At 52.1% G+C, this 26,706-nt stretch overlaps 1 protein-coding gene across 2 annotated transcripts in view; it reads right to left on the bottom strand.

The window, feature by feature from the left end:
- PLXNA4 (plexin A4) overlaps positions 1–26,706 on the bottom strand; it is a 437,906-nt gene that overhangs the window by 56,091 nt on the left and 355,109 nt on the right. For both annotated transcript variants that reach the window (XM_029923240.1, XM_029923233.1), the window contains exons 10-16: positions 26,294–26,494; positions 18,708–18,804; positions 18,098–18,288; positions 14,168–14,319; positions 9,587–9,704; positions 3,823–3,959; positions 2,507–2,671 (exon numbers count right to left, since the gene is read on the bottom strand). In XM_029923240.1, coding sequence (XP_029779100.1) covers positions 2,507–2,671; positions 3,823–3,959; positions 9,587–9,704; positions 14,168–14,319; positions 18,098–18,288; positions 18,708–18,804; positions 26,294–26,494 — 1,061 coding nt within the window. The remainder of the gene's footprint in view (positions 1–2,506; positions 2,672–3,822; positions 3,960–9,586; positions 9,705–14,167; positions 14,320–18,097; positions 18,289–18,707; positions 18,805–26,293; positions 26,495–26,706) is intronic.

Here is a 26,706-nt window from a genome sequence, read left to right as displayed (position 1 = left end):
ATGTTTCTCTACAGCCCCCTGGTGTCTCTGCCCCAGCCCTCACCAGTCTCAGGGAGATTTTCACACTGGCCTTGGCCTAATGAAAGCCTTGCTCCAAGATGCCCCCCGCCAGACTCTCCAGGGTCTGAGCACAGTCTCCTCCCCAGAAATTACTACAATTTCATCTGAAACAGTTATAAGCTTGGTGAATAAAGAATCTCTCCCCCACGTTCATTTCTACCTCTCTATGCATCTGCCCATCTCCGAACTCCCAGTGATTCCCTGGCTTCCTTTCCCCCTCCACCTGCCCCTCCCACTCCTGCCCTACAGGCGCACACACACAAGCATGAGCATACACACACGTGTACATGCATGCTGGAAGATTCCTGTAAAACTCAGACAGCCTCTTCTGCCCATGGTGGTGTTCTACAAGGAGATTCTGCTGTCTGGCCATCACCCAATCTTCTCCATCACCAATTCACCACACGTTTACAAATGGAACCACCTCCCATCCCTGATCCTTAGTAGCCCAGACTCTTGAGAGCAGTGCAAAGCCTCACTCTGCCAAGCTCCACCCATCAGAGAATTTGTTCACTGTTGCGAAGTCTCTAGAGCTGGCTGCCAGGCCACAAACGTGCCTCCAACCTCCCTCTTGTTAGGAACGCGACTCAGGGTCCACTACTGAGTGCCTGGAAGGACAACGCCTCTATTTCTGTGACAACGACATGAGGAAGAACTGAATTAAACCAGACTGTGAATTCCTTAGGGAGCTGCAGAGTTTGTCTAGGCAAAGGGCTATACCAACTTCCTAGAGTTCCCAGGCGCCGGGGGGCAAATCCCAGAATAGCTTTCTACAGACAATTTCCCCCTTTTTCGTGTCTCATATTCATCTACTTTAAAAATCACAGCTAAAACTTACAAAGTTTGGGTCTTAGAAGGTAACTGCTGAGGACAATCAAATCTGATCTCAGCAAAGGCTGCCTTTTGTGAGTGTAAGGGAGGGGCAGGGGTGGCAAACTTTCCTGGAAAGGGCCAGAGAGTAAATATTTTAGGCTTCCCAGGCCATATGGTCCTTTGCAATTACTCATCTCTGCTGTTGCGTTGAGAAAGCAGCTATAGACAAAACATATATATGAATGAGCATGGCTGTGTTCCATTAAAACTTTATTTATACAAGGAGGCAGATGGCCAGATCTGGCCTCCAGGTTGGAGTTTGCTCATTCCTGGTTTAAAAGATTATTCTCTGGACTGGACTTGTCCCTGACCCCTGCTTCAGCTGTGGAGACCACATCTCCATGCTTTCTCCCTTCCCCGGATTCCAGATACACTCTAGAACTGAAGCCAATGGTGGGGAGGGCCAAGGACTGGGCCAGGAGCAGCAGGAGAGCTGGGCCAGGCACTGCACTGTACGCATGCATTCTGTTTACCCCTCCCAGTGCCCCAGGAGGGAGTTGATGGATGAGAAACCATGAGCCCAGAGAAGTTATGTAACCTTTAAGGTGACTGATTACTTCGGCTGGTTGGATGTAGAGCAGGGCTGAGCCCACTCCTTCTGATCCCAAGCCCTGTTCCATTCCCCTTCGGCCCCTGATACAGCAGTTTCCCAATGGTCATCAGGGCCCTTGGTCTCAGGATGCCCTTAGCGTCACCTTCCCATTACCATGTATCCTCCAGGGCCTGGAACAGAGCTCCCTCCCTGGAGGGAGATGCCACACTCCACAGCCCACAGCCCTACCGAACAGGGACTGGGAGGGTCCCCAGGGATCCTGGAGTTTCCAAAGCCCCCAGTGAATCTCTCCAGAGAGGATCCTGGAAAGTTATGCAGCTGGCACAAGTCAGCTTGAGAATGGCTGAGCGAGAGGTGGCCCTGGAGGGTCTTGCTATAACAGAACACACCTGCCTCCCTCCTAGGATGTGTGCTCTCTATGCTTGTGTTGGGCCCCCGGAGAAGAGCAGGGAACAAGGTCCATTCCCCACCCTTGAGGAGTCTGCAGTAGAGGGAAGGCTGAAGCAAGCAGACAACTTGGGGTCATGACAGAGCAGGCCAGACAGATGGCCAGATGCTAAAGAAGCCCAGAGGACAGACGTTTGAATTGCACTCTGGTGGCCAGGGCACATTTTTGCTCAAAAGCAGGCCAAGAAGAAGTTGGATTTGATCTTACTCTTTCTCTTGCATCCCTCCGCAGGATTGGACTTATCACCCATATTTGCCAGAAGGGAGGTTCAAGGGAACAGGCCTGGCACCCCTCAGCAGTTCACTGTGATGGGATCATTTCCTCTGGGTGTACCCATCAATGCTCAGATTAGGGGTCAGGGGCTCTTGCTGGTCAGAGCTTGGCCTCTGGGGCTGGGTCCCATTCAGAGGTGTTCTCAGTGGAAGGAGGGCACCCTGGAAGGAAGGTCTGATTTGGGGGGAGTGCTCTGAGTCAACCGAAATTCATCAGTCCTCAAAGCAGAACTGGGTCCCAGAACTGTCCTTGGCTCTTGAGAGTTGGGGAAGGAAAACTGAAGTCAGGGCCGCCCCTACCTCACTATGCTCCACTCTGGCTCAATCCGCACGATGGTGGGGTCCTCCACATACTGGAAGAACAGGTCCTGGTGGATGCTGGCTTTGTCCACTTGCACCATCACCTTCATTTCCAGCACCTCATCTGAGGATGTGGTGTTGCAGACGATGTAGGACGGAGAGCGTCTGCAGGGAGGCAGGCATGGAGCTGGGCTCCGGGTGTGGATGAGGACAGTGGTCCGGGGCAGTGCCCACCCACCCCTCCCTGTTCGTCAGACTCCTCAGAGCCAATAGGTCAGCGCTGCCTCAGATAGAAAGCTCCAGGCACTATTGACAAAGACTTGACCAAACTGTAGACCGGTTCCTCTGAGCTCTCTTTTCAATGAGGCCTTATCCCTGAGGCCCTGTCCTGGGCCTGTCAAGCTCCATTTTTAGCAAGAATCCTGCAAAGTCTGAACTCCCTTTGCCCCTCCAGCTGAGTATCCTGGGCTGCCTTCGGCAAGAATCCTGTTAAGTCCGTTTAGCAAGAACCTTCCTATTCTTGTTTCTTCTTAGTAAAATCCCATCACTGACCCCCTCACTCTGCTGGTTGGCCATAAATCCCCCCATGTCTTTGCTGTATTTGGAGTCAAACCTGCTTACTTCCTTTCCCCATTGTGATACTCTTGACACCTATTGCAATAATTCCTGAGTAAACTCTTCTTACCATGTTAGCGAGTGTCAGAACAGTTTTTTTCCTGATCCCTGGCCTGACTTCAGATCTGCCACAGCCCTCAGCATAGTTCTGTCCCAGGAAAATCTCTCCTGCAGAATGTCACCTCCCCCCTGAACCGGAGTCCTGCATCAAGATGAACTCCCCGCCCCGCTCCTAGACCCCAGGCTCCTGGCTTATGGGAGGTGTGCCCTTCTGGGCCTGGATGGTGGAATCAGGGGAGAGAAAGTCAGCTGCCCTTCGAGGTTGAACCTCAGCCAGCTGGGGTAGGGGGGGCCCTTGCAGATCTCAGCAGGTCCAGCCGGCTCTGCAGCCGCTGGAGAGAGGCTAACCTGTGGGCAGGGCCTGTAGGTTCCCAAGTGGCTCCAAGTGGAACCCGAGGGATCTATATGTGGATTGGCATAGGGGCACAAGGGCTAAATGGTGGGCAACAGCATGAATGGGGTGCCTGGCAGTTCTCTAGACCGAGGCAGAAACTTTCACAGCCATCAAATCCTCCCACAAAGAGAATGGCCACTTTCTCAGGGAGGAGAAGGCACTTCCAGTTTAGCCCTGGTCATCTGCTGCCCTGAGGCACCCCCACCTCCCCCGCTGCCCCCCTGAGGCCTGCCTTGAGCTGCATTACCTGTGGAAGAGGCAGGGTTGCTTCCCGAACATCACCACCACATTGCTGCCCGCATTCAGGTTGGTGCCCGTGATGGTCACTTGGGTGCCCCCCGACATGGGCCCCCGTTTGGGCTTCAGGTCTGAGAGAGTCAGCGTCTGTGTAGGAAAGGATCTGGCCTGAGACACAACTGGGGCAGGGTCTGAAGAGGCGGCACCCTGCTCCCCAGAGCTGCCTTCTAGAATCTTCTGTAACAGTGGCCTCCCAAAGAGCCCATGAAGATTTTATTGAGCTGGTATGGGAAAGCGACATTCTGGACCCTGTTTATACCTCTATGTTCATAATAGTAATAACAGCTGCTATGTGCCAACATTTTAACGGGCAGACTTCATCTCTTCATCCATCTCTATATAATTTATTTGCTCATTCAATTCTACAAGGTAGGTATTAATACCTATTTTACAGAAAACATTCAGAGATATTAAGTAAAGTTCCCGAGGTCACACAGCTAAAACATGGCACATCTGAGATAAGATTCCAGAGCTCTGGTTCTCAACCACCTCTCCAGTCTCAGATGCTTTCGAGAAGGTGACCGGTTCCTTCCAAGGGCCTGTTCAGAGAGCTGAGCGACGGGCGACGGGCGAGGAGGGCCCAGGGAAACCCTGGGGGAGGAGCAAAGAAGGGTCAGGGGATTGAGGGAGGATAGAGGGAGGGGGCACCTGCAAGCAGAGGATTTGGAGTTGGAGGTTTGCTCTTTCATTAGCATTTTAATGGAAAAAAACTTTCCTTAGTCCCAGGTGAGAAGCCTGTATCTGCATTTAAATGAAGATTTCTCTCTCCCCTGCCCCTTAAAGAATTCTGCACCAAAAGTTGAACCAACTGGGCTCCCAGCCTCCCAGCCCGCAGGCAACCTCCCCAGGAGAGGCCTCAATCCATAACATCTCAGGAGGAGGAGAGAAGCCCCAGTGAAGTTGGCATGTGCCCAGAGACACTCGGGGACATTCACTGACTGCTGCACCCAGTGCCCGCCCCATACCTGGGGCCCATCTGGCCAGCGGGTCCCTGCAGATCCTGAGCCTGCCATCCCCCTGGTACCCACAATGCAAGGGACCCCTCATTCTGGCGCTGCTGCTGGCTCAAATGGAGACCAGGACGCAGGTTGGGGTGAGGCTATGGAAAGAGTGGAGAACAGCTCTGCCCAGATCATGCTGTGTGACTCTGGCCCATCTTGTAACCTCTCCGATCATAAAATCAGGGAGCTGGGTCAAAACATAGTTATCTCAAAGGTGCCTGATAGGTTTCCAGTTCTGTGACTTGGTGTCATCTCCCAGTTCTGTGTCTTGGTAACATGGTGCCTTTGCCCCACTGTCGGGAAGGGAAAGAGGGCGCGGTCTGTTGGAGGCAAGGGTGGGCCTGGAGATAAAGTAAAACACCAGGCAGGTTAAGATAGATGGGGGTGGGGGCAAGGTGGGAGAAGAGGCTCTCTGGCAGCCTGTGGGTGGGGTTCTAGAAGGGATGGAGGGAGTAATCCCTGTTGGCTCTGCAGTGGCGGGCTGGGGTGGGGGTGAGGAGCGGATGATACTGAGACATGTTTTAAAGTTGTGAGAAACGATTAATTATTCAAGTCATGCTTCATAAATATTTCACAGTGGGTTTGCATGGGAAATCAAATTCCGTATTGTCTGCCACCTCTTCACTTGGCTCCTGGATGGAGGTGGGGAAGGGAAAGAGTCCCTCCATAGAGATCTCTAGGGACAGAATGACAGAAAGGGTGACAAGACCAAGAATGCTAATCCTTTGGCCTTAGCTGTTGGGTTTTGGGTGAATAAGTCCACACGACAGAGTCTGGCCTGATTTCGGGAGGGAAACGGAGTTAGACCCTAACCTTACTCCCAATCTTGGCACAGGGCAGGGGGCTCCCCAGTGTGCCCCATGTCTCCAGAGGACCCCTGGGGACGGGTTCCCTAGCTGTCCCAGGACTCCAGAAGAGGCAGGGGCTTCTCTGTGGGGCCCAAGAAGGGGCACCTGCAAGCTGCCTAACCATGTGGGGAGGCCGTGAGGGCTCTCAATGCTGGAGAGAGGGTCACTCTGTCTCTTCCCACTTCCCAGCTGAGATTCATGGGAACCTCTGCCCCTCATTCCCTCCCGGGACCCCAAGGGGCTCTGTGGGGAGAGCCCACAATGACTGGGCCCTTAAATGCACAGGAGGGACTGGGGAGGAGATGGAGCTCCCCAGCGTCATTCCCCTCCCTGAAAGTTCTCCCCAGTAGACTCGTGGTGCCAGTACAGTTCCTATGAGTCACAAGCCTTCTAGTCCCAGGGCCTCCCTGGGCCAGTGCATTTTTGCCTTGTGGCAACAACTATTATGTTTCCCGACTAACCTTTCTGCACCAACCTCTTCCCTTCCCATTAGTCCCTTCCTTCTCCTCCCTCCTTTTCCCATCTTTTGGTGCACTTTCACACCTTATGCCAGGGATAGCCTCCCACTGCTCCAGGTCTGCATGGAACATCCCAACCTACCTTTCCATCCAGCTTCTTCCACGAGGCCTCACCTCGATGCCCTGCATCTAACCACATCCTGCTCCGGGGCAGAAACAGTGGTTGTGTGAGACTGACCTTGCCTGAGAGCAGAAGGGGCGTTTGAATGTCTACAACACAGGCTCCTTGTAAGAATTAAGCCTGGTGGTACCAGCTCTATCAACAGGCACCGTGGCTGTTCTAGAAGCACTAGCATCTAGCGGTCCTCAGCCTGGGCTGAGTTGGAATGTCCTGGGGACTTTGCGCCCCACGTGTAGTATGTGATTTAGCTTGGGGGTGGGGGTGGGGCTCTGGATCATTGTGTTTAGAGCTCCTTGGAAGATTCCAACATGCAGGAAGGTTTGGAGCTGCTGCAGCACCACGGGAGGCGGGGGTGGGGGTGGGGGTGGTGCTCACAAAGAAATAAACATCTGGGGCTTCACCTCCAAAGACTTACTGATCTGACCGGAGGAGTAGGGGCTCTAAGAGGCCACACGGAGTATCCTCCAGGCAGATGCCATGGAATCCCCAAGAAGCCAGGCACCATGGGTGCTGTGGACTGGGCATTCAGAGAAGGCGTGAAGTGGTTCAGGGGCAGGGCTTGGAGAAGCAAGGAGGATGTGGCTTAGGGCAATGTGGGGAAGGAGATGGAGACAGGAAAGGGGTCGGGCCATGGAAAGCCTCAGGGACCAGAATTGGGTAGATAAGGCGGCACAGATCAAGGAGCCTGGACAACAGCGAGAGGCAGTGGAGCCCTGGGTCCTTCTTGAGGTGGACCTGGCATTCTGCAGGGGTAGATGGATTAGAATGGGTTCCGACATTCAAAGCCAGGATTTAAAGAGCCCATTGCTGCAGCCAAAAGAATGGGAGAAGTAAGACTCTAGGACATGGCGACAGAGTGGTTGAAATCGAAATCAAGGGAAGGTGAGCCATCATCCACCATCACTGTGTCCTGGTGACAAGGCCCTGACAGAAATGGGGAGGTGAGGCAGGATACACCGTATGTGGGATAGCCTGGGTGGGTCATGAAGGTGACAGCAGGACAGGGGGCCATGGAGTGAGTCAAAGTGAGGAGGCCCAGCTGGAGACCTGGCAGAGACCTCTAATACCCAAAGCAAACTTCAGCTTCTTGAGGTAGAGGCCATTCCTATTACCATCCATTTGTCACTGACCCCAGGATAAAAACTATGCAGGTCATGGGTGCCTGGGTGGCTGAGTCAGTTAAGTATGTGACTTCAGCTCAGGTCATGGTCTCACCATTCGTGAGTTTGAGTCCTGCTTCGGGTGAGCCCTGCTTCTCTCTCTCCTTCCCCTCCCTCCTGCTGCACCTCTTGGAATTCTCTCCCTCTCTCTCACTGCCCCCTCTCTCCCTCTAAAAAAAATAACAATAAATAAGAAAACCTGCACGGGGCAGGTGACTGGCTGGCCAGCACTTGCTTTGGTCATAGCAGCAGTGTCCACCTTGTTACCACAGCTAACAGGTAGTTTCAGAGCTGGATTCCGTGCCCAAGTTTGGCATCCACGCCAAACCTCCAAACACCTGGGGAGTGCTGTCTCTGCCTCTGTCTCAGCCTGTCTGTCTCTACCTCTCAGTATCTCGACTCTGCTGGATTAACATCTTCTGTGTATATACATACAGATACTGTACAGTATACATGCTCTCTCTCCATGCACACATATATACATTTATGGCTGATTGCCTTCAGGTGTGTTGGCTTTCCCTTGGCAACCTCCTCTGATCCTTTCAGAAGAAGGTGGGGGTACAGATCCTGAAGAGCCCGGTAAACCCTCCCATCCGTTAAATCCATTACACATGTGTGTGTTCGTCTACTCGAGCTCCCGTGTGCACACTGACAGCCAGCTGTGCTGTGTTGAGGAGGAGGGGAGGTTTTCAGGAGTAGGAGGGGGAGCAGGGGGAGTGGGGCGCCGGCTGGAGGGGGCATCTGAGGTGCATTTCTCCATCTGGCCCCCACCACATTCCCACCTGCACGTCCTCCATCCTGCCTCTCCTTCTAGACCTTGGGCCCCCTGAGGGACGGGCTGTGCCAGGTCTGAGTCATCACTGTAACACCCACAAGCCGGGGCTACCAAATTAAATTATGAAATTCAACCAATTAAACAAATATTTATCAAACAATCTAGTGAGAAGGATCCTGCAAGGTGCTAAAGAGTTGTCAGCTGAAGGGAGAAGGAAGGAGGAGGAGGAGGGAGGCAGATGAAAGAGGAAGGAGGGAGGGAGGGAGGGAGGGAGGGAGGGAGGGGCGGAGGGTGGAAAGTGGGTTCCCATGGACTGTTCTGGAGCATTGGATGCCCATCCATCACTGCAGGCTTCCAGCTTCCAAAAGCAGCTCAGAATCATGAGGAAACTACCCCATCACAGCTGTCACTAAACCGAGAAGTTAACTGGATGGTAGAACAGTTTTGAAAATGAGGCAGCACAAGGGGCAACAAAGACGCCCGTGCCTCCCCCACGCCTGCCCCACACCACGAGGCGGAGGCGTCTCGAGGGCCCTGACCCCGCAGAGCCCCTCACCGGGGGCCGCCTCTGCAGGGCCAGGGAGGGTCCTGGTTGGGGGAGGTCAGGGTGAGGTCTGCAGACAAGCCCTGGGAAGGTGGGATGGGGGTGCAGGTGAGGTGGGGGTTGGGGTTAAGGAGGTCATAGGATGAGGTGCAGGTGAGATGGGGATTGGGGGTGGGGCTAAGGAGGCCATGGGATGGGGTGCTGATAAGTGGGGAAGGTGGGATGAACGCAGATTCTGGGATAGGGATGATGGGGTGCCAGTGCAGAGGGAGAGGGCGGGCCATTGTGAAAACACTGGCTGCCACAGACCCCATGCAAGAAATGAAAGAGTAAGGCAGCTGTTCTATGTGATTTTCACAATAACGCCGTGGGGTAGATGCAAGTATTATCGCCCCCGTTGTAGAAATGAAGACACTGAGGCACAGGGAGGTTAAGCAGCTCACCCAAGTTCGCCCAGCGAGTAAGCAGAAGAGCCGGGGCTCAAATCCCAGCCAGGCCATGATGCCACTGGGCCAGCTCGGGGCGCTGGGCCTGGGAGCCAGAGCACCTTCCCCCGGGGCCAGGGCCAGCCACTGCGGGTTTGGATTGGAACACAGCCTTTCAGATTCAGAGGGCTGTGCTCTTACCCTGCAGGACAGACCCCCACGCACTGCCCAGGGTCTGCTCACAGAGGTCTAGCCAGGTGCCGACCATGGTCACGAGGTCCGTAGCCCGCACCCGGTCAGGCCGCCGATGGCCGGGACTTACCATGAAGTAATAGAGTTGTGAGGATCGGGCCATGAACTCGGGCCGACACACGGCCACACAGATCTCCACGAAGCCGGCGTGCTGGCTTGGCTTGGCCTCCCCCATCTCACACACGATCCTGCAGGGAGGAGAGGGCAGACCCCGCGGTCACAGGAGGGTCACAGGACACCCAGATGTGACCCCTGGACCCCACACCGACCCAGGCCCTTTCTCTGCAGCAGGCTCTCAGGGATGGGCGGGGGGGGGGGCAGGGGGACAGGAGGGAAGGACACTCTGATTCTTCCCTGCAAGGCTCCCCTTTTGTTGTCAGGAAATGAGGAAATACAACCTAGAGGGGTCTCCTTGGAGACCCTTGTAAAGTGAGGAGCCTAGGGGAGGGTCCCCGTGTCCCTCATGCAGGAATTGTCCACTGAATTATGAATCAGACGGTGGGGAAAGCTTCAGCCAAACAGCACAGGGAACATAGCTGGCAGGGCCCAGAGAGGGAGTGACCTTCCCTAGGGCACCCAGCATGTCCCACAGGGACTCTGGAGCAAATGTAAGATTTTCAGACCCTCACCCAGGGGCACTTCATTCCCACCGCATGGTTCACGTTGCAGGGTTATGTGGAGTCCGTGCGGACTGCCTCAGCGGAGTGTTTTCTGTCCCCAGCCCCCGCCCTGGCCACTTGGTTGGGCGGAGACTCCTGCTTGTGGGGAGAGGTAGGGATGGAGGAGATGCACATATTTATCTTTTTTAAAGATGTTCACTGGGTTTTTTGTTTGTTTGTTTGTTTTGTTTTTTATATATTTTTGAGAGACAGAGAGAGACAGCTTGAACAGGGGAGGGTCAGAGAGAGAGGGAGACCCAGAATCTGAAGACAGGCTCCAGGCTCTGAGCTGTCAGCACAGAGCCAGACGTGGGGCTCGAACCCATGAACCATGAGGTCATGACCTGAGCTGAAGCCCGATGCTCAACCAACTGAGCCACCCAGGCATCCTAGATATTCATTGTTTTAATGACAAAATTTGTTCATTCCCCTCAAAAACAGGACAGTACTGAAGTGTGACAGTAAAAATAAGTGTCCCTTTCTTTACTCCTAATCTCTCTTAAAAGTTATATATATATATCCACACATATATACATATATATATATATATATATATATCCTCAGAGACTTTTATCTAGACCTACACAAACATATATAATATGTGTCTGTGTGTGTGTATATATATATATATATATATACACACATATATATATAAAATCTCTATTTCACAAATGAAGAAACTGAGGCACAGAATAAGTTAGGCAATTTGTACATTTGCAAATATACACACATATGTGTGCACACACGTGTGTATGTATACATATGCATATGTGTCGTATTACACACATGTAAACATAAGTGATACACACACACATGAACAATTATATATAAACATACATATGTAAACATACACAGGATTTTAAAGATAAAAGTGAAACAGGACTCTCCCCTGTTCCAAACTTGTCTCGTTCTATTCAGAGACACGGTGTGGACTCGCCCCCCGTCGGGTGCAGCCCTCCTGCACTCTTCCCGACAGCTGCAGAGCACTTGGCACTATGGCTGCACCACTATCGGTTTAACTCTCCCCCTCCTGATGTACATTTAACGTATCCTGACTTTTCTCCTGCTCCACATAACCCTGCAAAATGAACCGACTTATGGCACATACATCCGAAGCATTGCACATTTATTAGAATAAATCTCTGAGGAGGGCGCTTGTGGGGTCATTGTTTATGCATTTAATGTTTGATAGGTAGAAGAAAATAATGGTCCAAAAGGCTGTTACCAATTTGCACTTCCATCAAAAGCAATCAAGGGAGATTAGTTCACTCTTTTGCCAACACTAGATATTATCAATCCTTTGACAGTTTTTCCAATAAATAGGGAAAAAAGATCTCCTTTTTTTCCCTATTGTTATTTCTCTGATTACTAGTGATGTTGCAGATAGTGTCAAGCATGTGTGTGTGGCTGTAAAAAATCTTAGATAGCCTTTCCTTTGATTTGTCTGAAGCTGTCTCCTTATATTCCTAATGGATTGTCTTTTTCTGGGAGCTTCTGAATGAGCAGTATTAACTTTTGTCTGTAGTAAGTATTGCAATTATTCTCTCTTAGCCTGTCATCTGTCTTTCAACTTGGTCTATAATGTTTTTTGCTCCACTAACATTTAAAAGTATCTGTGGTAAAACTGCGCCTTCTTTTTTACTTTATGGCTGCCAGGTTCTGAGTCTCTCTTAGAATGAACTTCTGGGTGAGAGGCCAGTAAAAATATATGCCTTTCTGTCCAAATAGCATACTTGGCACATGTCCAGTGTAAAGAAAAAATAGAAAGTATATGAAAACACTTGCCATACATATGCCTCCTCCCACCCCATTTCAACCATCCAGAAATATCCACGGTCACTATTTTGATGTACATGTTTTCAGTCTTGTTTTTCTTTTACAGAATTAATTAGAAACTCTATTCTGCTTAGTAAATGATGTTCTCACTAATACACCTTGAGTATATGCCTGGTCATGATTCTCCTATAACATCAGATTTCATTTCATTGCTGTTCAGATTCATTCAGTTTCCTGTCTGTGCATATACAATAATTGATGGGATTAATTCCCTAGTTTAAAATATACATATTGCTCCTAAATGTCCACTATTGAAAATAAGGCCAAATTAAATATCCTTGCAAATAAATATTTGTGCATTCTGGTTATATAAGTAAAGTTCTAAAAATATTATGACCCAGGCTAAAGACTTTCAATCCACATTTCCAAATTTCTTTCCACAAAGTTTGTCCCAATTTACATTCCCAATATGAATGTATGAATGTGTTATTTCTTGTGCTTCTTATCTGCAGTGGGCATTGACTTTTAAAAATTGTTCCCCATTATCTTAGTTATCATTTCATTGATGACTAATGAGATGTAACTTTTTAAATATGGCATTTAGTTCTTTGTCTACTTTGTGATGTTCTTTGCTGCCAGTCATGCTCTTTGCTCATTTTGTGATCTTTGCTTTTTTTTTTTTTGGTAATGGAACCTCTTTGTATGTTACAAAAAAGCTGTATTAACTATAATTGGGTATAATAAGAGTCCCAGTTTATTATGCACATTTTTCTTTGATTTTTGATGAAAAAATTTTAAGTTTTAATACTCCAATCCCCTGATCTTTTTCTTTATAATTTTTTTCTTTTGCTGTTATGCTTAGAACTGTTATACTTCCCTTATTTGAAATCAGATAAATTCTCACCTGCATTTTCTTCTAGTCATTCCACAGATTTATTTTGTTTCACTTAATTCTTTAATCCGTTTGGAATTTATTTTGGCGTATAATGTAAAATAAGAGTCTGGTATGTATTTTTTTCAGGGAGTCAATGAGGATTACTTACTGAATGATCTTTGCTTCTCTTCCTGATTTGAAATGTCACCTTTATCACATCACTAACTTTTTACGTATCAGGATTCTTTTCCTGGGTGTTCTATCTTATTTCACTGATCTAACTGGTACCAGGATATTTCAGTCATGTGACTTTATAGTAATGTATTTTCTATCTGGCTTTGCAGGTCCAGAGTAGGGCATTTTAAAGTTCCCCAACTCACAATATATTGATAGCTGCTTGCTTTTGGTTTTGTTCTAAGGAAGGACTCAGAAAGTTGAAAGAGCCACAGAAAGATCCTTGGGCGAGTTAGCAGTGCCAGATCATGAGGTGAGTTCTATCAAGAATAGATCCTTCTACCACAGGATCTACTAAGAGCGCGTCAGGAAGATCAGGAGGGAAATCAGGAGGAACTGAGGATGGTGGTACTGATGGTTTCACAGTCACTGAACCTGCACAAGACCCAGCAAGATGAGAGGTAAACTAGACTGACATACCCAAGGGGAGACCTGCAAAGAGTCAGGAACCCACGCACCCAGGACAGGTGGCAACGTGTCACCGTGGGAGGACCAGCAAAGATGGTACAGAAGATAGATTCTGTCATGCTGGTTAACGTTTCATAGGAGGGTCTGCTGGGCTGGAGAACTGCTTTTACTTATTTCCAAAGCAATGATACATTGACTCACAAACGTCCTCTAACAGGTGGATTGGGATGTAAAGGTCAATCATGGAACAAACTCCACGCACCAGCAGACTGTGCATGGAGAAAAACAATCCAAAGTTCCCACAGGCCAGAGAGCAGGTGTGGAGTTTCATTTTCAGTCTCCATAGAAAGTACCAGAGGCTTAGCTTCTTTCATAATTGGAGGAGGACATGAGTGGGGAGTTGGGGACTGCAGGGGGTAGGGAACTGAACTCACACTTCTCTTACAGATTTTCATTTTGCTTTGTCTCATCACTACCCACAGCCACACCCTAAGGTGGTAGGGATCACTTTTCTCTTCCCTCCCAGCCCCATGTCCCCTCCCCTGTTCTACACTAGCTAGCTAGCTAGCTAGTTCAGGGGTGGGGAGTACACTAGAATGTTAGTGTCACCTTTTGCCATTGGCTGTCAATTGCTGGCCAGGGAAGGGGAGTCAACAACAGACAGCTGCACCTCCCTACGCCTCCTGCGGCTCCAACTTACTGCTCTGCAGGGATGTAGCCATCCACCAAAGGGCTGCACTCCACACCGGCCACCTTGACATGGGAGGCGATGTCCCGGAATTCCAGGCCCAGGTTCTCCCCGCGGATGGTGACCTTGGTGCCTCCTTCCCGGGGACCCGTCACTGGGATTATCTGGAGGGAGGAAGCACGGTAATTTGACAGGAACCAAGAGAAGAGCCATTACCCACTTGCTGGTGGGGCAAGGAGAGGCTTCTGGCTCTTCCCCTTCTCCACCCGATTCCCTGAGTTGGGCCCATGTCTACAAGGGCACCCAGGTCTGGGACCCTCAATGGCGGGAACTTCCAGTAGAGAAGTCTGTGTTTGTGTGTGGTATTAGGAGCAGTTTCAAATCCCCTCCTTCACCTTCCTATTCTGTGGAAGAGATGAGAGGATGGAATATGACCCACACTGTTCCTGAGTGATTCATAGAAAATCCTGGCATTTGCTTGTGTTGTTTCATTCTGAAGGAAAATGGACAACCCTCTTAATGCCCACAGCCCTCCACACTATGGCAGACCACCCAGTTTTCAAGACCCTTCTCAAATGTCACTTCCCCATAACCAGTTGTTCCCCCCCTCTCTCCACTGACATGTAATGCTCCTTTCATGGTAACAATCACTGGTGTCTGATTCCTCATCCATCAGATCCTGTGTCTCTGAGCACAGGGATGGTGTCTTACTTCCTGTGGACTTTTCAGTGATGGCACCATATTTATTTCTCAAGTTGTCATTGGGCTGAAAACCACAACTACCCAACATCTTCCTGGATTTAGAAGAGCACTTGTCACAAGCCCTTTGCCTTCATTGTCTGGCTTGGTTTCTAACAGAGATGGGTTTAATTTAGACTTTACCCTCATAGACTGGCCAAAATGACTGGCTTTCCCTCCTAAGATGTCACCATTGGTGTTAAAAACCCATGACTGAGATGCTGGGAACCAACAACCAAGGGCCTGCTTTGAGGTAGGTGCCCCGTACAGTTCATGCGATCTAATTATGACATCCCACAGCAGTGACCCTAGTGGCAGAAGACATTCCGTGCCAGCCTCTCCTGGCATTTGAAAGACCAGAGAAGGGCACAGTTCCCATGCCTGGTGTCTCTGAACACCAGCAACTGGATCTTGGCCAAAACCAATGGGATCACAACTCAAGGAGCCCAGACAACCCACCTCTTAATACTTCCTACTTTCTCCACCCCCAAGGGTCACAACTTGGGGCTCCACCCTGGAGGAGGGTGGGAGAAACCAGTCTGGAGGGGCGGCTTTGCTGGGGAAGTCTGTTCACCTACAAGTTAAGATCCTTCTTACCCATGCATATACATGTGCATGAGTGAGCGTGCCCATGAGTGTGAGGGTTTTCACATGCGTGTTCCCACTATTGTGGAAAAACAGATCCCTTGGAGGCAGGGGCCATTTCTGTGAAAGGGAGGCGGGCAGATACAGGAAGGGCTAGAAGGCGGAGCGTATATTCTTCCCAAATGCCTGCCCAGCCAGTCCCCAAAACCCCACTGGCACCTGGCAGCAGTGGCTCCATGATATTCCAGCCTGGCATGTTGTCCTGAAAAAGGAGCTTTATCTCTGGCCCAGTCCTTGGTTCCCTGGGCTCCCCAGAGGGCTGACGCCAGTATAGAGCCAGTAAATAGCCTCCATCACAGGGAGATTTGTTTAATTTGCTATCTCCTCCCTGTGATTTTCTTGGTCTCAGGCCAAGAAGGAAGCAAGTCGTACTGTTCGCTGCAGACACACCAGCAGCAGTCATGCGTGGCAGCCCCAGGGAGTGGTTCTGCCTTAAGGGCTCCGCGGGTGGGAGAAGTTGTAAAGGAGGGGGGCTGGGGCACGGGGGGCTCAGGTGCCCTCCTTCCCCAGGCTGAATGCATGTAGGTTAAATGCATGTCTTTTGCCCCAACTTGAGACTTGCTATTGAGATTCCTACCCATGCAGGAGAGTGAAGTGGAGGCTGAGGGAGACTCCCCGTGTCTAGGAAACCAGGAATGTGGACGACAACGGGCTGAAGTGGGGGGCTCACACAAAGGGCCACCATTGCAGGCCCACTTTGCTGGAGGAGGGTGCCACTCACAAAAATCAAGCCCCCTGCCTGCTTTTGTACCTCCCTGGGATGTGCTCACAGCTTTCTAGCGGAGGGGTGAGTGAGTATATCTATGGGGTTTTGCCTTTGGGGTGAAAGAGCGTAATCTGGGAATCCAGAGACCCAGGATTCAGGGCCCCTTTGATTTATGCTTTGGTGTGAGGGCGTTGCATCTCTGAGCATTGCGCTTTGTTTCTAGGAACAGGGGCTAATACCCCTGGCTTTGGCAGGCATTATAACTTGAAATGTATCCTCTCCAAATCCATCTGTGGAAATCCCAGTGCTCAGTACCTGCAAACGTGGCCTTATTCGGAGAAAGGGTCTTTACAGAGGTAATCAAGTTGAAATGAGGTCATCAGGGTGGTCCCTAATCCAGCATGACTGGTGTCCTCAAATAAAGAGGGAATTTGGACAGAGACACACAGAAGGATGATGAGAAGGGAATCAGGGAGAAGACCCCCTGAAAGCCAGGAGAGAGGCTGGAGCAGGTGCTCCCACAAAGCCCTCAGAAGGACTGGTCCTGCCAAGCTCTGGGTCTCAACGTCCAGCCTCTGGAACTGAGAGACAGCAAATTTTTGTCTTTGAAGCCACTTTGCCTGTGCTACTGCATTACAGTAGTCGTGGAAACCATATGGTGGGGTCGCTGTGGGGACGGACAAAGTAAGGGACTGGAAACTGTTTTTGCAAACTGTGAAGGACCACAGCAATATCTGGCCTATTACTGTAACTGCCACGATTAGATTACTGGATACATGTGTGTTTGTGACACTTTGCACAGAGCCACCCATCTCTCCTTACTATGTACGGAGGCAAGACAGAGCTCCCTTTCCTCTTTTTTTCCCCCCTCTGGCAGCAGCCACTATAGCAAGGAGGTGCTGAGTACCTACGATCTGCAAACACTGTGCTAGAGGGCTGAGGGTCCGGCTGTTGAGGCATGCACGCCTCTTCTTTATTTTACCAGGGGAGCATGGCGGGAGCTGAAGCCTGAGGGGTCTCTCTGTCAGGAGTGGAGAGTGGGGAGATGAAGGCACTGGTGACCTAAAGAAACCCCAGGGACAGTGATCCCCTTGGCATAGATATGGACGGACCAGTTTTAACAGTGTTGATGATGGACAAGGAGGAAGAGGGTGAGATCTCTTTGGGCTGGGCCGGGAGCCAGCATTTTGCATGACTTAAGGCTCATACAATCCTTGTAACTCCTCTGTGAGATGGAGCCTTAGACCCCTTGCACAGGTGAGGAAGCTGAGGCATGAAGGCAATGATAAATTAGCCCTGGGGTACCCAGCGCCTAGCTGGCAGAGCTGGGACTCAAGCCCCCTTCTCTGCAAGCTTAGCTCTGCCCTGCCTCTCACTCGTCTTTGCTCCATGGCCTATGTCCCCTGAACTGTGCTCCAAATCCATTTCTGCCATCTACCCGCTTAGGTCTTGCTTTGAGTGAGTCCTGAGGTCTCACTGTTTCTACCTTCTCCACCTCCCAAGGGCTGGGATCTGCACCCTGGAACCCTATGCACCCTCCGCTATTGGCTGACTGCTTGGTGAGGTTGTCCCCGATGGAGCTTAACAGCCTCATCCCCCAGATTCTTACAAAAGGACTTAGAGTCATTTTTGATACTGTGCACAGGGAGACTCCAACAGGACCGTGGAGTCCTGCTCTGTATTCAACCTTCCGTGGTAAGGGAAACACTCCTGGACCAAACTCACAGCTTCTGGGGAAGCTGGGCAGGAAAACAAAAGATGCTCCCAGCCCGCCTTGGTAATCACTGGGGTGGCTGGCACCACGGCGGGGCATGGCTCGGCCACCTGGAGCGGCCCAGAGAACCTCGGCTTACCTCTGTGATGCGGGGGTTGGTGCACCTGCTGTTGGCACCCGACAGCTCCAGCCACGGGCTCTCGTGAACGGGGCAGTGCTGCCGCAGGGTGCACTGGCCCTGGCTTTGGCACCAGCCACACTGGAAGTCTGGGTCCGCCTTGAGGCACAGCCCGCAGCTCTCTCGCATGGCTCCGCACTTATAGAGGTGAACTGCGGACGAAGCGGAGAGGCGGGGTGGGTGGGAGGGGATGGGACTGCGGACAAGGAGTGCAGTCCCAGCCTCGGATGATGAGCCCAAGCAGCCGTGTCCCTTTAGCCCTTCTGACACAGAGAAGAGCAAAGGAGAACTTCGGGCCCGGGGAGCGAGACTTAACCAGAAACGGGGTCTCCCTCCAGAATCAGCAGGGCGCTTGCGGCCAGTTCTACTCGCTCAGCCACACCCAGCGTTGCTGCCCATGGCGGCTCTACACCCGAGCAGTGCAGAGGCGTAGAGGGCAGGCTCAGAGCCAGAGGGAGAGGGTCACCACGGGGCAAGGATGGCATAACATGTGTCCTCGAAGACAGGGCCGCCCCCTCCCTCTGCCCTGTCCCCCCCCCCCCCCCCCGCCCCCAGGGTCCACCGTCCACACCTTTGTTCTGAGCTGGGTTGTCGATGTTGAAGTGCCCATTCCACACAACCGTCAACTCCACAGGCAGATTGTTGATCTCCATCCCTTCATAAGAATACTGCAGCCAGGTCGGGGGTAGGAAAGAAAAAAGCTGGGTCACAGAAACTTCTAGGGAGAGGTGGCTCTTGAGCCTGGAGCCGGCAAGGCCCTCGGAGCTAAGGACCTGCCTTGCCTGTGCTTGAGTGCGCGTGTGGGCTCACAGGTGGGGAAGCATGGCTCCGGGAACAGGGTGGGAGTGGAGGGGGCCAGGATACTAAGGCAGGGGAGGGGCCGGGCCTGGATGGGACACCCATGTGGAATATGGATTCACAGAGCAGATCAGTGCAAAGTGACTCAATCCCCTTCCCTGGATGCTGGCTCACACCAGCTGCAGTTTCCCAGCTTCCTCCCTCACCGTCCAGGGGAACCTCGTCATTAGGCGCCACTGGGCCCTTGATTCAACTTGGGATCGTTAATTCCTAGGAGAAGTTCAGAGGAGATGGGTGCTTTATCAAAGACCTAGAGAGGGCTGATCAATTCCCATGGTGGGTGGTGGGTGCAGGCACTGGAAATGAAGGGGCCACACTCTTCAGGGGCTGAGCTGATGGAGGTTAGGAGTCAGGAGAGCTGGTGGACACCCTAGGGGCCAAACCTGGGAATCTGGGTCAAGACTCCAAAAGCATGCACTGGTTCGAGAGGCCAGGCCCCAGCTCTGTGGCTGCCCAAGGGGGAGCTCCCTCTATGCCTGGACAGGGTCCCTGGGGGTCCTGCTTCCCTGTCCAGCTCTCCTTGGACTCAGTGCCCCACCTGACTGGGTCTCATCATTGGGTCTGAGTGCTGCGGGGCGAGGGGGGACATAGAGGGCAGGAGGAGGTGCTAGCCCCTCCTTCCCACTTTCTGATATCAGACACTTATCAATCCTCAGAGAAGGAGGGTAGGTGGCAGGAACTCCAAGCCTGCCCAGGGCAGCATTTCCAATCCATACCTGGTGATTTTCTCATTATTCCACCAGATTCTGCCCTCCACAGGGGGTGAATGGAGGAATGGAACAGAGACAGGTTTTCTGCAGAGGAGGGGCTGAGAGCTGGCAATTTGCTAGAGGGGTTCAGTCCAGAAGACCTGGTTCGGAGTGGTGTTTGCAGAGCCAAAGGCTCTTTGAACTCACTTGAAGTTCAGAGGGGCTGAGGCGTGGAGTGTTGATGGATGTTATGGAGGTAGCCGACTCTCCCTCCCCAGAGCGAGCGAGCTGCTGGCTTCTCACTAAGAGGCCCCAGGACCTCGGGAATGCACAGCCTGGGATGGTCTCAGGGCCTGCGACAGTGTCACGGCCTCTGGAGCCTATCCATAGAGACTTCTAGAGGAGATGTTACAATCCTAATCTGGGAAATCGCCCTAAATTCCCGAGTTATTCCTGAGAAGGTGCTCCAGTGTGAATACATCATGACACTGTCCCCGTACACAACAGAAGTGGGATGGTGTCCAGCCTTCTCCAGGCTCTACCCTGGCACTCCCAAATTTTTCTCTAACTCCCTGAAGACATGTGCTGAGGCCAGTGAGCCACAGTCAGTGTCATCCCCACGGTGGTGGTGGTTGGCTCTGTACCATCCACACTCTCAGAGAATCTCCCTTGCAACCCACGGCACCAGGGTCTGGGCTCAGGCCATAGAATAGAGCAAAGCTCTGCAGCCCTGAAGATACAACTGTAGGGACTTCGATAATCGCTTATCTCAGCTGGTGACTCATAAACCCTTTGCCGTGTAGTGCAGTTGACCAACTCCCCAGAGATGATGTTCTTTGCTTCTTGGTCAGACATCCTGAGCTTTCTCACAAAACCTCCCCCTCTCTAGACTGGTGGTTCTCAGGGTGGTCTGTGGGCCACATTCATCAGAATCACTTAGGGGGCCTAAATGGGGATCCCAGGGCCTCCCCCTATACCTGCTGGATTGGAAGATGGGTATGCATTTCAAACAGGCAACTCTGTGACTCCAGTGCTGCACAGAGTTAGGGACTGACCGCTCCCACTCCCTGCGGTCTGCTGGAAGCAGGAGACAGCGGCCTGACAGTGGAGAGATGTTGCAGGAGCAAGAGACAGGGTAGGGGAGAGGATGGAGGGAAGGGGAGAGGGAGAGACTTTTCCAGATCTCCCTCCCATTCCCTCCCCTAGCCAAGCTCCACTTCCTCTCCTTCCCATCTCTGTTTCCTTCTCCCTCCTCCAAGGCCCCAGTGCAGGAAAGCTGCTAAGGGAAGGTGCTAAGGGCTGGCTTGAGGCTGTTCTACCTCTACCTCTAGGAGGGATGCTGGTGGTGCCTAAGTCAGGATCCAAGCCTGGTTCCTGCTTCTCAGACCTGGGTCTGGCCAAGATTCAAGGTGTCAGCAGCAGGTGGTGACCAGGGGCCCATCAACCAAAGATCAATAGAACCTTCAGGCCTCTCTTAGAGAGGCTCTGAAACCCCTGAGAGATCAAGGCAAGACACTCTGCATATGTGTGCATGTGTGTCTGTGTGCACAAATGTGTTCACATGCAGCTCATGTGAGAAGAGCTCAGGGCACAAATCTGTCTTGTCTGCGTGTTCATAACGCGCGTGCACACGCATCTGTGCACGTACCGCCACAAAGTGGTTCTGCAGTGACCGCCTATGTGAATGTGAGCAAATGGTGGGAGTCTCAGTTTCCCCATTTGTGAAGTGGGAATTACAAACAGAGCAGACCTAACGGGACTCTTCTGAAGGCTCGAGATAACTGTGCCACGCTCTGAGCACAGTGCCTGTCACATAGCACAAAGCACTCAAATATGACTGTGTGTTTTAGTCTATGTGTATACATTTGGGGATGCCGTCCAAAAATATACTTGCGTTCTCTGTGTTTATGTTTATGTGAAGTAATAATAGCAGGCATTTATTGAGTATTTAGGCACCAGACTCTTGGCACATATGGGATGTACACACACGAGCATGCTTATGTGTTCTGCAATGCACGTGTGTGTTTACATGCATTTAGTTTTCGAGGAAAATTGAAAATAAAAGACTTCAAGGATCAAATATGCTGGGCCTTGCTTTATCTTTTTATTGCCCATTCCTGGGATATTGACTATGAAATATTATAGAAGCCATTAACCTCTGGTGCTCCCCACCACCCCTCTGTCTCTAGGGAGGTCACTGTCATTCCTGGAGGTTCTCTCCCCATGACCTGTGTCCGACAGCAGGAGGGGGCTGACCGCTGGCTGCCCCCCCTCACTGGCTCTCATCCCCCGGGCCCCCCACCTCTGGTTCATTTAGCATTTATATAGCTCTCTGCAATCAGCGGGCAGTTAATCTGCACAAAACCCAGAGCTAAGGGGCGAGTGTTTCAGGCTTTCAGGGGCCAGGAGGTTAAGTGTCTCAATCCAGGTCTGGCACACGACAGCCCAGCTCGGGAATGACGTTGCTCATTACCTTGGGAAAGTGTGAGCCTCTACCTTGTCAAGCAAAAACAAGACCTATTTAATTTGGACATTCTTTCCCCTCACCATTCCCTGTTCTAAGCTCTGAAATGTTCTGCTGGAAAATTCTACCATTCAGGCCGAGAGATCCCAACAACGAAGAAGCCTGTGTGTGCTCCGAGTCCAACCCCAGGACCTCAGACGGCTCAGCAGACCTCTTCCCAGCTGAGCTCCAGTAAAGCAAGGAGGGGGCCAAGTTACCTCTCCGTCCTTGTTCTGCATCTGGTCAACTGGGACACAGAGAGGAGACGGGCGGCCACTGAGGGTGGGTGGAGGCCGGGGCTGGAGCCGGCTACCCCCTGCGGCTCCTTGCTCCCGTGATTGCTGGTGCCTGGGAGGCGGGGACTGGGCACTATTATTAGCAGCACTTGTCATTTCCCTGGAGCCTTGGTCTAAAGGAGGCCACGAACACCCATGGTTGCTCCTCCCTCCAATTGCTGCCTGTGAGCTGCCCTGTTTTCATCCCACAGCACCCGCCTCAGGCTCCGGCAATGGCCCAGAGCCTGTCCCCAAAATGTGGGCTGGAGACAACCTGCCTGGCCACCCAGCCTAGCATCACATTCATGCAGAGTTTTCCTGTTTTTCTTCTATGTTCTCCTCTGAGACCTCTCTGTCATCACACACTCTGGGGTTTTGTTGGATTTCCCCAGCCTCTCCTCCTGCCCTCATTCCAGAAAGCTCAGGGATTTACGAAGCGAAACAACAAAACTCCTCCCACGGTCCTGTCTGAGGCACATCAGACCTTGTTCCCAGCGATAGCACCAAGGCTGGGTATGAAGTGCTCAGTTGCTATTTTTTGCCCAACCTTTGATTGAGGGGGGTGTGTTATGAAGCTGGGTTGAATTTCTTTTTTTTTTTTTTTTAATTTTTTTTAATGTTTTATTTATTTTTGGTACAGAGAGAGACAGAGCATGAGAGGGGGAGGGGCAGAGAGAGAAGGAGACACAGAACCGGAAGCAGGCTCCAGGCTCTGAGCTAACTGTCAGCACAGAGCCCGACGCAGGGCTCGAACCCACAAATGTGAGATCTGACCTGAGCTGAAGTCGGAGGCTCAACCGACTGAGCCACCCAGGTGCCCCTGGGTTGAATTTCTGAATTTGCTATTTACTTGCTGTGTGACTTGGGGCTGGTCACATGTCCTCTCTGGGCTTCAGAGATCCCCTCTGTCTCAGATCGCAAGTAGACACCCTCTTGAGTCTATTCCCACTCTGGCAGTATGTTGTCCTCTATAAGTACGGTAAAGGAGGCTTGCCTTTGATTGTGACCCCAAAGTTTTTTTAAGGAAGTTGCTTGATAACAAGTGGTATCCTGGCCCAGAACTGGGCATTTAAAGTGGGATCCCTGAAAAGAGAGGCTCCTTGGAAGAGTCAGAACTGAGCTCTCCTGAAGGGCATGATATTCCAGCAGGTCCTGGTAGAGAGAGGGGATGTGTCCTGGAATCTACCCTTTGTGGGGTACACCTCCTGTCACCTCATGTGCTAGGACTTTAAACTGCAAACAGGCCCGCGGCAGGTGGGGGACCTCAGACAGACTCCTAGCACCAAGGGCCAGCATTCAGGGTGTGCCTGCCCCACCTCCTCCAGGGACAGAAGGGGATGTGCCAGGAGCCTGGGAGTCATGTCCTCTGGCTGGTGGTCAGAGCCTGGGGCCCCAGGCCTCCGGTCCCGTGTCATGTTTCCACTGTGGTCCAGCAGACACGGGAAGTCTCCTCAAAGGAGACTCACCCCTGCACTCAGGAGGCCAGCCGACCAGGCAAGACCCCTATGGGGGGCCTGGGGCCTCTCGGGGCTGAAAGCAGACTTGACCTCTGTGTCCTGGGGCATCAGGCTTCTGGATGTGAAATCCCTGAGTAAGGAGCTGTGTGTGACCAGCAGATCTTATAAATCCCAAGGATTCAACATCAGACAAGCAGATGCCCAGTGGCATCTCCCCCTTGTTCCCATGGTACTGACCAGGATGCCAGCATAGGCACCCTGCAGAGGGATCCCAGACGAGCGGCTCCACCCCACCTGTCAGGGCTGCTGGACTCCATTCTATGCCTCTGTTCCCAGGAGGCTCCAACTTTACCCCCAGGGAGAAAAATTGACACGTCTAAGGTCACACGGCACAGAGGGGCAGGGCTGGGCCTGGATTCAGCATCTCCTCCTATGTCCCACTGCCCCCCATTCGTCCTTCCTGCTGCTGTGGGCACTTATATATGGTGACTGTATCTGGTGATGTGATATGGGACCGGGAGAGTCCTGGACAAAGCAGTTTGTGGGAGCCCCTTACTCTCCCTGCTGGAAAAAGTCTAGGGGTAAATGAAGCTCAGAGAGGCCCACATGCTTGCCCAAGGTCACTCAGCATTACAGAGACTGAACTGGCAATTGCTGTCCCAACCCCTGAAATCCCAGATGTGTCCCTACAGCTCCCACATGTACATCTCCCTCCTGTCCCGACAGCTAGGCTATTTGGCAGATTTCTGCAGCATTCCAGATTAAACCTGCAAGCAAATGGGATATTAAACACCTCCTGTTTCCTCATAAATCCTGAAGCCAACCAGACCAGCTCCAAGGGTTTGGCTCAAGTGATTCTTCCCTAAATAAGCAAGTGCCTGTTGAAAGAAAAAGTCTGAGCTCCACATGTGAGTCAGCGGAAGGCAGATGGGTGTTTAAAGGACAGAGAAAAGTTGGTTTCATCAGAGATACTGCCCCAAGGAACCTGGTCCCAGAGGGAGGACAGAGTCTATGACCTCTGATGGCGGAGCCTTTGTTTTCTCAGATACTACACGACTGGGCCTCGTGGGCCCCGGCTTCATCTGGCTCAGTTACACAGACAAGGGCACCCCATATAGCAGCCTGAGTTCATCCTATAAACTCCTTGGTCAGAACTCAGTGCCTTGGGACCCACTGCCTTACTACGTACCGTCCCCAGCACTCCTGAGTGAGGCCTGACTGAATGAATGAGCCCATTAGGGGCCCCACTGCCCTGACTGTGGGGGCAAAGTTGGAGCCTCCTGGGAACAAAGGCACAGAATGGAGCCCAGGAGCCCTGACAGGTGGGATTACCCTCAGGGTGCGTTAACCTGAGGCTCATGAACTTCAGCGCCTTCTCAGGCCTGCCTATATATATCAAGTTTTGTATTTATTACATTTCATTCTTAAAAGAGGATCCCCCAAGTTGTCTAAGTTCTAGCCCCCACAAACTTAGACCTGCCCCTGCTTCTGGGCCTCCAGTTTTTCATTTGTACAGTGAGGAAAAATATTAAGGTTTCTGACAGCTTTAAAATGTTATATGAGTCCCAGAAGCCTTATGTTTGTCTCTGAGCGTCTGGGTGCAGAGAAGTGGCCCAGGAAGAGAACGAGAGAGAACAGAGCGGTGGCTGGGAAGACCACAAGGTGGGGAGAGGAGCAGCCACACAGGAAGGGTGATACATCACTAGAGCACACCGCGTGGTACCCAGGAATCAGCCGATCGCCGTCGGTAGCAGGGGGCTGCTGACCTGTCTTTGCTCGGGCATGGGCCTGATGCGGATTTTCTAAACACCGGGCAGGTTTGTGCTGATCTAAGCAGCACCCATCTGGTTAGCTCCATCCTGTTCCATGGCTCCCTTTGCAGGTGCTTGGTCTGCCTTGCTGGGAAATGGCCTCTGCGCAGATACAAAGGGAGCAATGGGCCTCTGCCGGCTCAGATGGGCCATTCGGGTCAGTCCTGGTAGGAAGACTGAGCCCAGGGACTCCAGAGCTTGTCCTTCGGAAGGAGGATGGACACTGATGTTCCCAGAGCCTAGCACACCCTGCAAATACCTGTCTTTGCCCACAGACAGCACTCAGGAGCCCCATGGCTATTCCGTAAGCCCCTGCCGTCGCAGCCCCTGCCTAGGGCAGAAAACCTCCTTCACCATAACCATGGGCAGACAGCCCTCAGAGCCTAGGACTCTGCTGGGGCGGTCCTAAGAGGCCGGGCCGGGCAAGCAGGGTCGGGGGGAGGAGTGAAGCAGGTGGCTAGGTGGTTTTGTGGGTGTTTGGGGAAACCCTGCAGAACTGAGCTGATTTGGGGATGGATGAGGGGGCCTCAGGTGACCCTGGGTGGCAGGGCTGGGGGCACTCACAGAGGTGTTCTGGCACTGCACGCTGGAGCTGTTGAAACGCAGGGCGGGCACCCTCTGCTCGCTACCCTGGATGTTGAGGATGCATTCGTACCCGCGCTGCCCAGACTGTGGCTGGGGAAGGTTCTTGGCCTTGAGAGTGATTGGCTTGATCACCTCCACGGGCACCAGGATCTTGTCGGCTCGCAGCAGCTGGGGGCAGTCCTGGAACAGACAGCATGGCTCAGGCCGGGGAGCAGAGAGCCAAAGGGATAGGGGCCCCTCCAGATACAGCCCAGATGTTTGCCCTGCTCCACCGGAAGGTTCAGGGCCCTGGGGCCCATCCTCGGCCTCTATGCAGGAGGGAATGGGTCTGAGGAATCCCAGACCTGACAGCCACCTTCTGGAAGCCACTTCTCACTGAGGCTGTCTCCTAC

Source organism: Suricata suricatta, chromosome 2 (genome assembly GCF_006229205.1).
Source record: "Suricata suricatta isolate VVHF042 chromosome 2, meerkat_22Aug2017_6uvM2_HiC, whole genome shotgun sequence".
Lineage (NCBI taxonomy): Eukaryota > Metazoa > Chordata > Mammalia > Carnivora > Herpestidae > Suricata > Suricata suricatta.
Note: the sequence above shows the minus strand (reverse complement) of the source record. Positions and strands in the feature narration are given on the sequence as shown.